The following is a 12,303-nucleotide window of genomic DNA, read 5'->3' as shown; positions in this document are numbered from 1 at the left end:
GCCCGGGGCCGCCGCTGCTCCGAGCCGAGCAGACAATGGAGCTGGAGCGGGCGGACGGCGGGGGAGGGGCCTAGCCACGGACGCCCCGCCCCCGACCCGCCGGGTCTTTGCGAACCGGCCTCCCTCCCCACCCCACCCCCTCCAAATGCCCGGCCCAGGGTCCTGGCTCCTCCCGCTCCCCGCCCCCGCTCCCCGCCCCTTAGGGGCCCGGATTAGGGAGGGGCAACCGACCGGGACTGCGGGGGGAGGAGCGGGATGTGGAGTTGCCCGGGGCTTGGAACTGCGACTCCGGCATTGACCCAGGGGAGCCTCGCGGTCGTGGGAGAGAGGGGTGTGCGTGTGTGAGGGAGCATGAGGAGGGGGTGCAAGTGTGTCTGCGAGAGTGCTAGGTGAGAATTTGGGAGGGAAGGCTTGGGGGCGGGGCGAGCAGCTGGGGTTCGTGGGTGCAAGAGTGCTAGGAGAGAACTAGAGAGGGAAGGCTCGTCCCGGGTGTGTGTGTGTGTGTGTGTAAGGAGGGAGCACGGGCGGGGTACAGACGTGTGTGCTGAGAGTGCTAGGAGAGAACGCGGGAGGAAAGGCTGGTCCTGGGGTGCTCTTCTTGGCGAGGACAGGTTTGTTCTAGGTGTGTCGGCGTGCACACGTGTGTCTGCACATGTACTAGGAGAGAACAGGAAACGGAGGATTCGTCCCGGGTGCGCGTGCAAGGAGGGGGCGGGGGAGCAAATGTGTGTGCAAGAGCGTTAGGGAACCGGGGAGGGAAGGCTTGTCCCGGGCAGGTGTGTGTGTGCATGGGAGGAGGCTTGTTCTAGGATTGTGTGCACGCGCACAAGTATTCGGAGGGTAAATGGGAGGGGCTTGTCCCGTGCGTGTGCGCGCGCTGCCAAGGGGCGAGCAGGTTTGTCCCTAGTGAGGACGGGCGCGCGGGAAGGCTAGTGGCAGGTATGCGTGTGTGCGTGAGCCCCCGGGGCGGGAAGGCTGGATCCTCCAGCTTAGCCAGCCTGCGCACCCTCCATCCGCCCCAACCCAGGGATCCCGTACTGCGCAGGCGCAGCTGGACGGGGGCGGGCGGGCCCCTCTGTGCCCGCGGCGCCTTCCTCCACGCTCCCCCTGGTGGCAGCCAATGGAACTATTTGGCGTCTCTGCCCCGCCCCGCCCCGCCCCGCCTCTGGCACCACCTGCTGGAAAAGGCCGAAATGACGAGCGACCCAGGCTAGGATTAAACACGTTTTATATGGAACGAGATAAAATAGCGAGCATTCTTTGAAATTTAAAACCCAATGAGCGTCTGTAAAAAGAGGTCCCCCTTCCCTGCGCCCCCTTGGCCGGCCGGCGGAGACAAGCTCCAGGACAAAGGTCGTCCCAGGCGGCCCCGGGGCTGGGACAGGGTTCAGGGGGGTGGAGGGAGAAGCTGGCTCGGGCTGCTGGGCTCCGTAGGGGCTGCTTTGGCTAGAGCGGGTCCGGAGTCGGGGAGGCTGCTCCCTCCTGGGCTCAGGACCCCCAAATACACGTCCCTACACGACAGCAGGCAAGAAGCAGGCACCGCGGGCTCGACTGAAGGCACTTGTCACAGATTTGACACCCGGCCCGGCCCCAAATGGAACCTCCCCAGAGCTCGGGGCCCAGCTCTCGCGTCCTCCCCACCATGCGGTGGTGCACAGGACCCGGGAAGCTGCTGGCCGAGGAGGCCGAGAGGCCCAAAGGGAAGCAAGGACGGGGTCCGACACGAGAGGGCACCAAAGGCTGGCATCCCGGGACAGCACAGAGACAGAGACAGACAGACTGTGAGAGACAGACAGAGAGACGACAGACAGGGAGGGAGGGAGGGAGGGGCAGGGCCTGCTGCACGGAGGTCCGGCCATGGCCCCAGAGTCTGGAGGGCTGTGCCAAGTCCACGGCAGTGGTGTGCTTTAAGGGGCAGAAATAGGAGATGGAGCACAGGCAGGCCCTCCCCAGCTCTACAAGGCCGCTGGGCTGGGGCCAAGGAGAAGGGCAAGAAGAGCCCCTGGGGAGGGAGGGCAGGGGGAGCGGGCAGGGGGAGGGGCTCCCTGACCTGAGCAGCTCGGCTCTTTGGTGTGACTCCCCGGCCTCCCCACTCCCAGGCCCCTCACTCCTCCTCGGCACTCCGGGAGGACTTGGCGGCTCTGCGCTGCCTCCAGCGGAGTTCTTCCACTTGCCTCTCCAGGCTCCGAACTTTGGCTTCGAGCTGCACTCCCGAGGCCCGGCTGCCGGTCAGCCGGCTCAGCAGAGCATACAGGGTCAGCAGGCCCAGCAGCATCAGGGCCCGGACAGAGGGGTCTGGCACAGACCTGACCACGGCCACAAACCCCACGAGGAAGATGAACAGCTTCAGGCCCCACAGGATCCGGCCCAGCAGAGCCAACAGCAAGCCCAGGAACAGGGCCAGCACCCAGTAGGCAACAAGGGCCCCTGCTCCCCACAGCAGGAAGGTCTGGACCTGGCCAGGGCTGAGCTTCAGACCTTGGGTGAGGTGGTCACCTGGGGAGGAGGCAGGGAGAGCGTTAGCGGCACTCACAGAGCCTAAAGGGGGACGTGTTCCTCCCTCTCCCCCGAACGTTGAGAAGAGAAGGGGGACGGGGCTGGTCCCTGAAGGGACAGAAGCTACTACTGCATCCTTCCAAGGCCTACAATCTTCCAGCAGAGAGAGCAGCAGGATGACTACCAAACTGCCTGAAAAAGGCCAGAAGTCCCCGCCAGGACCCAAGGCCCAAGGGCCCTGCTGTCTGGCCCACCAGACAGAAAGGTTCTTTCCTTACTTACCCTCCAGCCCCAAGGCGTTCAGAAGCTGTGCAGAGATTCCAGAGAGAGCAAAGAAAGCCACCGAGATGGCCGAGGAGATGGCCCAGAGCACTTGAGACGAGGTCTAGGAGAGAGGAGGGCAGCGGGTGAGTCTGGAAGGCCGGACGGTGTGTCTCCCTCCTCCCTCAGACCAGTCCCTAGGCAGGCCCAAACAAAGGCCCCCTGGAGGTCACATCTTTGAAGAACCCGTGCGTTTTCAGTGGCCGGGCACTCCCTGAGCCTCCTGTGAACACTGACACCATTCAATGGGATCATTGGCCCAGTGTGACCATCCATGCATGGAGGAGCAGTTAAGATGCCATATGAGAAGAATGAAATGCCAGCCCTAAGCCCTTCCGTCAAGTCCCACTCTCCTCTTGGGATGGCTCTTCCCACTTTGCTAAATGAAGTCTTTGGATCCCGGGTAGATGAGTCTGACTTAACAGCTGAGCAGACTTGCCAAATGGATTGGCTCTTCCCCTGCCCTTTGTCCCTTGGGGAAAGGCAGGACCCGAAAAATGATGAAGGGAGCACTTACATGCACCGGAGAGGGCGGCCTTCCACGTACCACTGAGCCTGCCCTTGGTGACCCGCATTTGCGTTATTCTTTCCAAACACCTACTTTGGGGGATCTCGGAATCCAACAGAAACTGGGCCTAGAAGTGACGGCTGTAACCTTACCTGAACCTGTCCTTTGGTTCCCTCTTCCTAAGCCAGCCCTCTCATCCTTACCTCAGTCACAGCGTGCATGATCTCCCGCCCGATCCAGGCATCCATAGTCTCCCGCATAGCCGCCCCTGTTTGAGACAGGAAATCGCCCGAGGACTCCCTCTTCTGCTGCTTTCTGGAAGTAAAGTCTTGCTGGGAACTTGCCATGTGCAGGACAAGGAGGAGGGCCACGAAAGCCACCAAGAGTGCCCTTGGCATAATTCGACCCACCGAGAATCTGTTGCCCGACCTCATCATGGTTATGCCTGCCAGAAAAAGAAAAAGCATTATCCAGATTGTTGGCGTTGGTCTGTGAAGCTCCGTAGAAGTCTTTTCTTCCTGCCGAATGTACAGGAACCCCAACTCTGGAAAAAGACCAGGTGCCAGCTGGGAAAGCATGTATGATGGAAGCCATGGGGACTTGCACTGAAACTACACACAGGCAGCTAATTCTGGGCTCCCCTTTCATGCCTTTCTTTATGTGCAATTGAGCGCCCAGGACTAAATCCTGGAAAATCGGAAACTAAATAAGATGAGGTGCCTGCCCTCAGGGAGCTCCGAGTCTGGAGATCAGAGAGGGAAGGAGACTAGGATGCCCATGTCTAAACCTAGAGCTAGGCATGGTCCAAGGAAGAGGGAGCACTACTGACAAGGATGAGGGTGGGTTCAAGGAAGGTTTCATGGAAGAGATGACCTAAAAATTGGGCCTTAAGGGGAAGGCAGGATTTTATTAAGTAGAGACAAAGGGGGAGGCAGTCCAGGCACGAAGAGCAGAATGATAATAGCAGGGCTCCCAAGGAATCAGTCTACTTTGGCTGGCCCAGAGCTTCTTTGGGGGAGACTAAGTGTGAGATAAAGCTACAGAGGTGAGGTGGCACCAGATGGCAGAGGGCCTTCTTGTTCAGTCATTTCAGTTGTGTCCAGCTCTTCCTGACCCCGTTTGGGGTTTTCCTGGCAGAGTTACTTCTCTAGCTCATTTTTCAGATAAGGAAACCAAGGCAAATGGGGTGAAATGACTTGTCTAGAGTCACAGCTCCTAAGTGTCTGAGGCAAGATTTGAATAAAGATGAGTCTTCCTGACTCCAGGCCCCGAGCTCCATCTACTGTTACACCTCAATGCCCAACAGGGCCTTAAGTAGTTCAGTGACTAGCTCGGTCACAGAAGGCTACCAGAAGGGTCCGAGCAGAGATGGGTTGTGGAAAGTTGGGCTGACAATCACACAAGATGGCTTGGCCTCAAACACAAAATGGGAGTAGAAAGACTTCTTCAGACGCTGTTATGCCAGCTAGTGGGCATTTATTAAGGAAGACCCTACTAAACTGGCGATGCGTCTGCACGCAGGGAACAAAATGGGCAGAAACAGAGAGAGCACAGATGTGGAACCTGGGTGCAAATCCTGGCTGTCACTCAGACCTGCGCCACCATCTCATCATCTGAAGCCCTGTGGAGGCTAGACTCAGCAGCCTCAAAGGCTCTGTCCAGCTCGATACCTTCAGTCTAACATTCAGAACTTTTACATTTATATAGCCCTTTACATACTTGACCTCATGTAAGAGTCCCAAGAATATTGTGGAGCAGATACCACAGTTATCACTATCCAAAGAAGCCAAGGCGCAGAGAAATGACTTGGCCAGAGTCACCCATCAAATATCAAAACCCCAAACCTCTTGGCTTCAGGTCCAGCAGTGTCCTGTCAGTGTACCCCACTGCTTCCGGGTCTTAGTCCATGTGCCTCAAAGGCTAAATTGTGCAGCAGATTGATAAGCATAAAAAGGGCCTAACTATGAGGGGTGTCCTCAAACCTCCAGCCCAAGCCCTAATTCTCCCAGAGGATGTAAAAAGCCAGCAAAGGAAAAGGCTGGAAAGCTGAATGTGGTGAGTTCTCTGGCACCCTGAGTATTCAAGAGCTGAATTTGGCTGCTAGGGTTATTTCACTTCAAGAACTTCAAGCGGGGGGGCAGCTGGGTAGCTCAGTGGATTGAGAGTCAGGCCTAGAGATGGGAGGTCCTAGGTTCAAATCTGGCCTCAGACCCTTCCCAGCTGTGTGACCCTGGGCAAGTCACTTGACTCCCATTGCCCACCCCTTACCACTCTTCCACCAAGGAACCAATACACAGAAGTTAAGGGTTTAAAAAAAAAAGAAGAAGAAGAAGAATTTCAAGCCTTTACTTCCACCCCCTAGCAACTGTAAGCCAAAGCAAATGCCTGGAGATCAGCTTGAGGCCTCTGAGCTGCCGGACACTGTCAGGGTCCTATTTCTTCTTCTTCTTCTTCCTGCAGGGGCATCAAGGGAAGATCTAAACTTCTGGGCATCTCCATGATTCACCTGATGCTTAGATGGTAAGGGACAGCCAAGTCAAATAATTAGCTAGAAATCCCAGACCATGAACACCAAAAGGAGGGGGACAAAGTGTTTCCCCCCTTTCCTGCCTTGAAGGAGGAGAATCTAAGGCAAAAACAACGTCCAGGGATGATTCTGGCCCAGAAACAGCTCTTCCCTCTCCTGTTGCCTGTAGTGATATCAGGCCTGGGAACAGTTGCTAAAAAGGCAATCCACGAGAAGGAAACTTGGCCCAAGAAAGCCTCCAATTCTGGTGTGAGCCAGGGACAGATGGCCAGTGCCTGCCAACACACAGAAGATGAGGCAAGCAAAAGGCGGAGGCATCTGGGTCAGGACCTTGCACTGGAGGATTGCTATCTTGAGTTAAGCTTTAATATCAGAAACCTCCTCCAAGAATGAAGGAACAAATATCATCTCCTCCACTTTGGAAGGTCGGTGTGATCTGATCACCTTTCCTCAGCTTGCTCTATCAGCCTCAACTCTGAAGCCAACTGTCTGCAGCAGGCAAGGAAAGCAGACTGGTCTGGAAATAGTTTCTCCAGAGAGATGCCAGCTGGTGCCCATTAGCGAGACTACCCCAAGCAATTACCCCAGTAGAGCCCAAGAAACAACCACTTTCCCAATATCCTAAAGCCTGGTACATCAGTTCAGCTGTTGGCCCATTTTCTCTATCCCAGCCTCATCCTAGGCTAACTATGGGCAATAAAAACCTGCCTGGGAACCATTATTCTTCCTCACCTCAGCAAACAGAAGCAGTGATGCCCCACCAGCAAAAGAGGTTCTCAGATCTCTTTAAGGACAGGGGTCATAGCTACATTGCCCCTAAAGCCCTTGCACTGGCCATGGGAGGAACTCAGTCTAGATGAACTACCGTGAGGACCTCCAAACTGGAAGGGAGCCTAGAGGTCACTGAGTCTCATTTAGGAGATCAAAGAGGGCAGTATGGTGTAGTGGAGGGAGAGCCTGGAAGATCTTTGAGTCCTCCTCTGCCAAACAGTGCCTGTGTGGTCCTGAACTAAGCAAGAGGTCATTTAGCCTCTCACTGCTGTAGGCAATTGCTTGTGAAAGGAGCTCTTTCTTTCGTTGATCCTTGATACCAATGAAATCACAGATCCACTGTCCATTCTACCCATTTTACAGATGAGAAGAGCAAGGCTCAAAGAAACAGAAGGGCTTGTCAGAATCAAACAGTTTTTCTTTTTCTAATCTGTGTGACAAAGGAAGGCTCGCTGAGGGACGGAAAGGATGAGAGGAGGGGTATCCTGGGGAATGACCTGATCTCCCAACAAAGGGCCATCGATTGAAAAAAAAAAAAAAAAAGATTCCCTAGCAGCGAAGCTGGGCCTAGACTTGGGCCTCCTAACTCCCAGCTTTGTGCTCCTTCCAGGGAGCTGTACCTGCAGCCATAATCCCTGCCCTCCAGAAGCAAGAGACTTTTAACCAGGCAACCATCAACATGTTCAAACAAAGACCCACAAACAATAGACAAGCAACCAAGATATGACCCGACTGTGAAAGCCAAACCTATTAGTGCCTAAAGCAGCCAGGCCTGGAGTTCCTGGGTTTGTGTCAAGGGCTGAGGCAACGCCTGTCTTTACTAAGGTAGCAAGGGGCATGAGCTCCCACTCCTGGGGGTGAAGCCGCCTTTACTAGCTGGCCAGCAGCACAGGGGAGGTTCCGAATTCTTTAGCGAGGCAGGGTGGGGCAGCCTGGCTCATCCTGGTGCCCCCAGTTCCTTCCTTCTGCCTCTGGCTTCTCTGAATTCTGAGTCACTCACTGGGTGGCCGGTAAGGCCATTTTACTTGCTGCCCTCTGCTGGCTCATCGGGCAGGAAGAGAACTCGGGCAAGGAATGGGAAGCCTATAGAGACCTGGGGCTAGAACAATAACTGGATGAGAATGAAGGCCAGGCAGGCAGTGAGGTGACTGGGACAGAAAGCAGTCTAGGCAGTTGAATCCAGGCTCTTTGAAGGCAGGGACTGTCTCTCCCAGGGGGCTTAATAAATGCTGTTGAGGGCAATGAGGTGGCCCAAGGGATGGAGCATTGGGCTTGGAATCCAGAAGACATCTTTCTGAGTTCAAATATGGCCTCAGGCACTTACTACTCCTGTGACCCTGGGCAAGTCATTTCACCCTGTTTGCTTCAGTTTCCTCATCTGTAAAATGGGCTGGAGAAGGAAATGGCTAACCATGCCAGTGTCTCTGCCAGGTAAAACCCAAAAGGGGTTATGAAGAGTTGGACAAGACTGAACCGGGTCAGCCAATCCTAATGTTACTACTGCAAGGGCTTAAAAAGCCACGGAGGCAGTGGAAGGATGGGTGGCTTTGGACTTGAGGACAAGAGTTCTGATCCCAGCTCCTGCACTTACCACCAGCAGAAAATAGGACATACCACTTACTCTAAGGGCTGTGAATGTCCTTATGAAAAGGCTGAGCATAAACTGAAAGGTCGGGGAGGGCCTTTCCAGGACAACAGTTCAATGAACCAGGCCAACTCCTCCTCTGAAAGATGAGGCCAGAGAGGCCCCCAGCAGCAAACGACTTGCCCAGGGTCACACAGTCCTAGAGCAGAGCGGGCATGGGCGTTGCTAGTGCTACCTGAGGACAGGTCTCTCCCTAAGATCCTAGTGATCCCAACAGCGACTCCAGGCCCTTTCTTTCCCCCTCCCCCCTTGCCCAGGTCCTGGCAGCCCGGGGCCAGACACTTCACCCCCTAACAGACAGTTGCTGCCTGGCAGCTGTCGCGGGGGAAGACCCAGGGTCAGGGACAAGAGCTATATTCGCACTCGGGGATCTTTGCCAAAGCCTGTTGGGCGGCGGCCCCAGCGCGGCAGGGAGCGCAGACTGGGTCCGGCGTCAAGAAGACCCTTGCTGGGACGCTTCTTAAGGGTCCAGGGCTCTGGAGAACCCCGGACTGGGGCGCCTCCCCCGCCCCGCCCTCCCCGGCATTGCCCACCTCCCTCCAAGGCAGGATACACTTTCTCCGGGGCGCCGTGGTTGCCTAGTAACGCCACCCCGGTTGCCTAGCAACAGGTCCCCTTTCTTACCCCTCCCGGCCCCCCAACCTCCCTGAGCTTCGCTTTAACAGACCCCGCGTCCCTCACTCCGCATATGCGAGCCCGCACGACCATGGTCTCCAGGCGTCCAGCCTCCCCGGTTCGAGATGACCCACCCCCGCCTCAGACCGGACTCACGGGCGCCAGCGATGTCTGTCCTTCACGTGGGGATCCGCTATAACCGCGCAGCAGCCGGCCTCGGCGCCTCAACTTGGGTGCCTCGGCTACGATCTGCGCCTGCGCGGTGCGGGAGGCGAGGGAAAGCCGCCCGCCCAAGCAAGGAACATCTTGCGCTTGCGCCCTGCGTCAAAAAGTTCCCCACACGTCAATTGCTCTTTTCCAAGACCGCATCCCCAGCCGAGAGCCCCGCGACTCGGCGCATGCGTTGTGACCCGTTTAAAAAAAAAAAAAAAAAAACTGGAGCTACGAGCCCCCCCTCGCCGGCCGGGCATCTGGCGCATGCGCTCTGTGCGGACAATTCCCAGCCCCCAAATCGCCTCAATTCCTCGCCTTCCCTGTAATTCCATTTAAAGGGACAATTAGTTCTGCTATAACGCGAGTTTCTTGTACCATCCTTCACAAGTTAGGGGACGCTTTGGCCTAGCCCGGCGCCGGGCATTTGGCGTTTTCCCGGTGCCATTCTGCCCTCGAGAAACAGCTAGGAAGACGACGGCCAGGCTCCTCCGGGTAGCGCGCAGGCGCAGACCGCCCGCCAGCTGGCCGCCGTCTCGGGGCCCGTACGGCCCGGGGCGCTCTGAGAAGTCGGGCCAGACGCCGGGGCGACGCTCTCTGTCTACCCGAGGCCAGCATGTCCAAGCGCCCTGGTTCCAAGCTGCCCGGCGGGACCGGCAAGAGGAAGGCGCTGAGCATCAAAGAGAAGCTGGACATCATCAGGCGCTTTGAGGGCAACGAGAGGACATGCGACATCTCCCGTGCCACTGGCCTCAAGGAGTCCACGCTGCGCACCATCCGCGACAACGCCGTCAAGATCAAAGAGACGTCCCGGACGGGCACGGGCACAAGCGCGGCCAAGTCCATCCGCGCTCGGCCTAAGGAGATCGAGGAGATGGAGAGGCTGCTGAGCCTGTGGATGGAGGGCAAGCGCTCGGGCACCACTTTCCTGACAGCCAAGGGCAAAGCGCTGTCCATCTACGCTGACCTCAAGCGCAAGGCGCCCAACCCAGCCGACGTGGCGCCCTTCCGGGCCAGCTGCGGCTGGTTTAGCGGCTTCAAGCACCGCTACAACTTCCAGAGCCTGCAACTGCTGGGTGAGGCGGCCAGTGCGCAGCTCAAGGCTGCTAAGGAGCTTCCCGCCCTCATCCAGAAGCTGGTCAAGGAAGAGGGCTACACACTGGACCAGATCTTCAACTTCGACGAAACGGGCCTTTATTATAAGCGCATGCCTCGGAGGACCTACATCGCCAAGGCTGAGAAGCACAGCCCGGGCCCCAAGGCAGCCAAGGACCGCCTGACCATCATGGTCGGAGCCAATGCCAGCGGAGACCTGAAGCTGAAGCCCGTTGTGGTTTATCGCTCTGCCAACCCTCAGGCCTTGAGAGGCATCGTGAAGGCCAGCCTAGGCGTCCACTACAGGTATAGCAAGAAAGGATGGATGACTGCCCAAATCTGCATCGACATTTTTGCTGAATTCTTCCCCGTTTTAGAGGATTATTGCAAGAAAAAGAACTTGGCTTTTAAGATTCTCATAATTATTGACAATGCACCGAGCCATCCCTTGACCATAGCTGAACTCAACCCGAATGTCAAATTCATCTTTTTGCCTCCGGAAACCACCTCCCTTATCCAGCCCCTCGGGCAGGGGGTGATAGCCCTGTTTAAGGCTTACTATCTGAGGCGAACATTTAAGATGTTACTTGCTGCAACTGGAGGAGAAAATGCAGAAACTGTAATAGAATTTTGGAAGAGATTTAACATCAAGATGGCCATTGATATCATTGTGGAAGCCTGGAATGATGTAACCAAAGAGTGCTTGCATCGTGTGTGGAAGAAAATGCTCCCGGACTTGATCCATGATTTTAAAGGATTTGAACCCTCAGAGCAATTAAAAAAAATCAAAGCAAGCTGTGTTGATCTGGCAAAACAAGTTGGATTTGAGGGGGTCAAGAAAGGGGACGTGGATGAGCTTCTAGAGTCCCCCCCTGACCATCTAACCACAGAAGACATGCAACAACTTGCTGCGGATGGGCCAGGAGAGGCTGAAGAGGATGAAGAGGAGGATGGCCACAAGGCTGTACCTCGACAGCTGGACACATCACAGTTATCAGACGTTTTAAGTGTTATTGAAAAACAGTTGCAGTGGCTTGAAGACAACGATTACAATGCTGAGCGCAGCAGAATAGTGGCTCGGGGTGTCCGGACAAATTTGGAACCATACAGGCGACTTCAATACGAAAGGAGGCGGCTAGCAAAGCAGCAGAAATTATATGTATATTTTAAGCCCCTACAGAGGAGACAAGAAGTCAGTGAGCTACCCCCATCCACATCTGGTATTCCAGTTACCCATCAGAAATCAGAAAACTCTCCTTCAGCCACTTCAAAATAATTCATAGGCTGCAACCCTTCAGATGGAACCCGCTTCAACAAGCAAACTTCAGGTCTTTTTCAAGGTGAAGTGCCATTTAACATGTATGAAACTGTGCTGCCATTTCTTTTTATGTTTCTTTTTTTTTTTAAATATGTGTCTCAAAGGTTTTCAGTGTGCTACCCTTAACCCCCTTTACCCCATAAGCCCTTTGGCTTTTTTGCCTTGATTTTGCATAGGGAAGTGATTTTTAGGGATATGTAAGCTGAGTTATAGCATAACTTGCTGTATTTATTAAATGGCTCCTCTATGAAGGCATTGAGTTGGCACTAGGGTAACAAAGCTATAACAGACCATCAAACCATCCGCAGGCATCAATTGATGGATTTACTAAGAGCCAGGTACTGCCCAAGCACTGGCATAAAAAGAAAAACAAAGCAGTCCCTGCCCTCAAGGAGCTTGCAGTCTTTTACAGAATAACTTTTATTGGTGCCCTCGGTTTTTACCCTTTCCCACATCCACCTCAGTGTAAAAAGAAAAAAAACAACCTTTAAGTAAAACCAGTGACTACTTTGAGGTTTTGTCCCTGAAGGGTGGCACCGTATCCCATACCCACAGAATCTGCCTCTCTGTGGAGGGAAGGGAAGTGGCTTTCCTCATCTGTGTCTAGGCCCAGGCACAGTGACAGGTCATTACAATATAGATAAGAATACTGTATCATTCAAAAGCAGTGGAATCTTGGGCGTGATGGTTTGCCAGTTTATGATGAGATAAGAGTTTAATGTGATTCTGGAATTACTAGAAACTGATGGTTGAAGCCAGGGTGGGGAGAAAAGAATTGAAGAACTTATTTCTTATGA

General features: G+C 54.9%; 2 protein-coding genes across 2 annotated transcripts; one reads left to right on the top strand and one right to left on the bottom strand.

Moving 5' to 3' along the window:
* Nucleotides 1-1,211: 1,211 nt before the first annotated feature.
* On the bottom strand, nucleotides 1,212-9,551 carry TMEM109 (transmembrane protein 109). Its single transcript, XM_044680045.1, has 4 exons — nucleotides 9,040-9,551; nucleotides 3,529-3,770; nucleotides 2,779-2,881; nucleotides 1,212-2,496 (listed from the first exon to the last, which is right to left on the bottom strand). The coding sequence occupies exons 2-4, from the start codon at nucleotides 3,760-3,762 to the stop codon at nucleotides 2,105-2,107; spliced, it is 729 nt and encodes a 242-aa protein (XP_044535980.1). The 5' UTR covers nucleotides 3,763-3,770; nucleotides 9,040-9,551; the 3' UTR covers nucleotides 1,212-2,104.
* Nucleotides 9,552-9,709: 158 nt separating this feature from the next.
* On the top strand, nucleotides 9,710-11,464 carry LOC123252753 (tigger transposable element-derived protein 1-like). The gene has a single exon (XM_044682001.1). It carries the CDS (start codon nucleotides 9,710-9,712, stop codon nucleotides 11,462-11,464), a length of 1,755 nt encoding a protein of 584 aa, XP_044537936.1.
* Nucleotides 11,465-12,303: the final 839 nt, after the last annotated feature.

This window comes from Gracilinanus agilis, chromosome 6 (assembly GCF_016433145.1).
Source record: "Gracilinanus agilis isolate LMUSP501 chromosome 6, AgileGrace, whole genome shotgun sequence".
NCBI lineage: Eukaryota > Metazoa > Chordata > Mammalia > Didelphimorphia > Didelphidae > Gracilinanus > Gracilinanus agilis.
The sequence above is the reverse complement of the archived record's forward strand: the minus strand, read 5'-3'. Positions and strand labels throughout refer to the sequence as shown.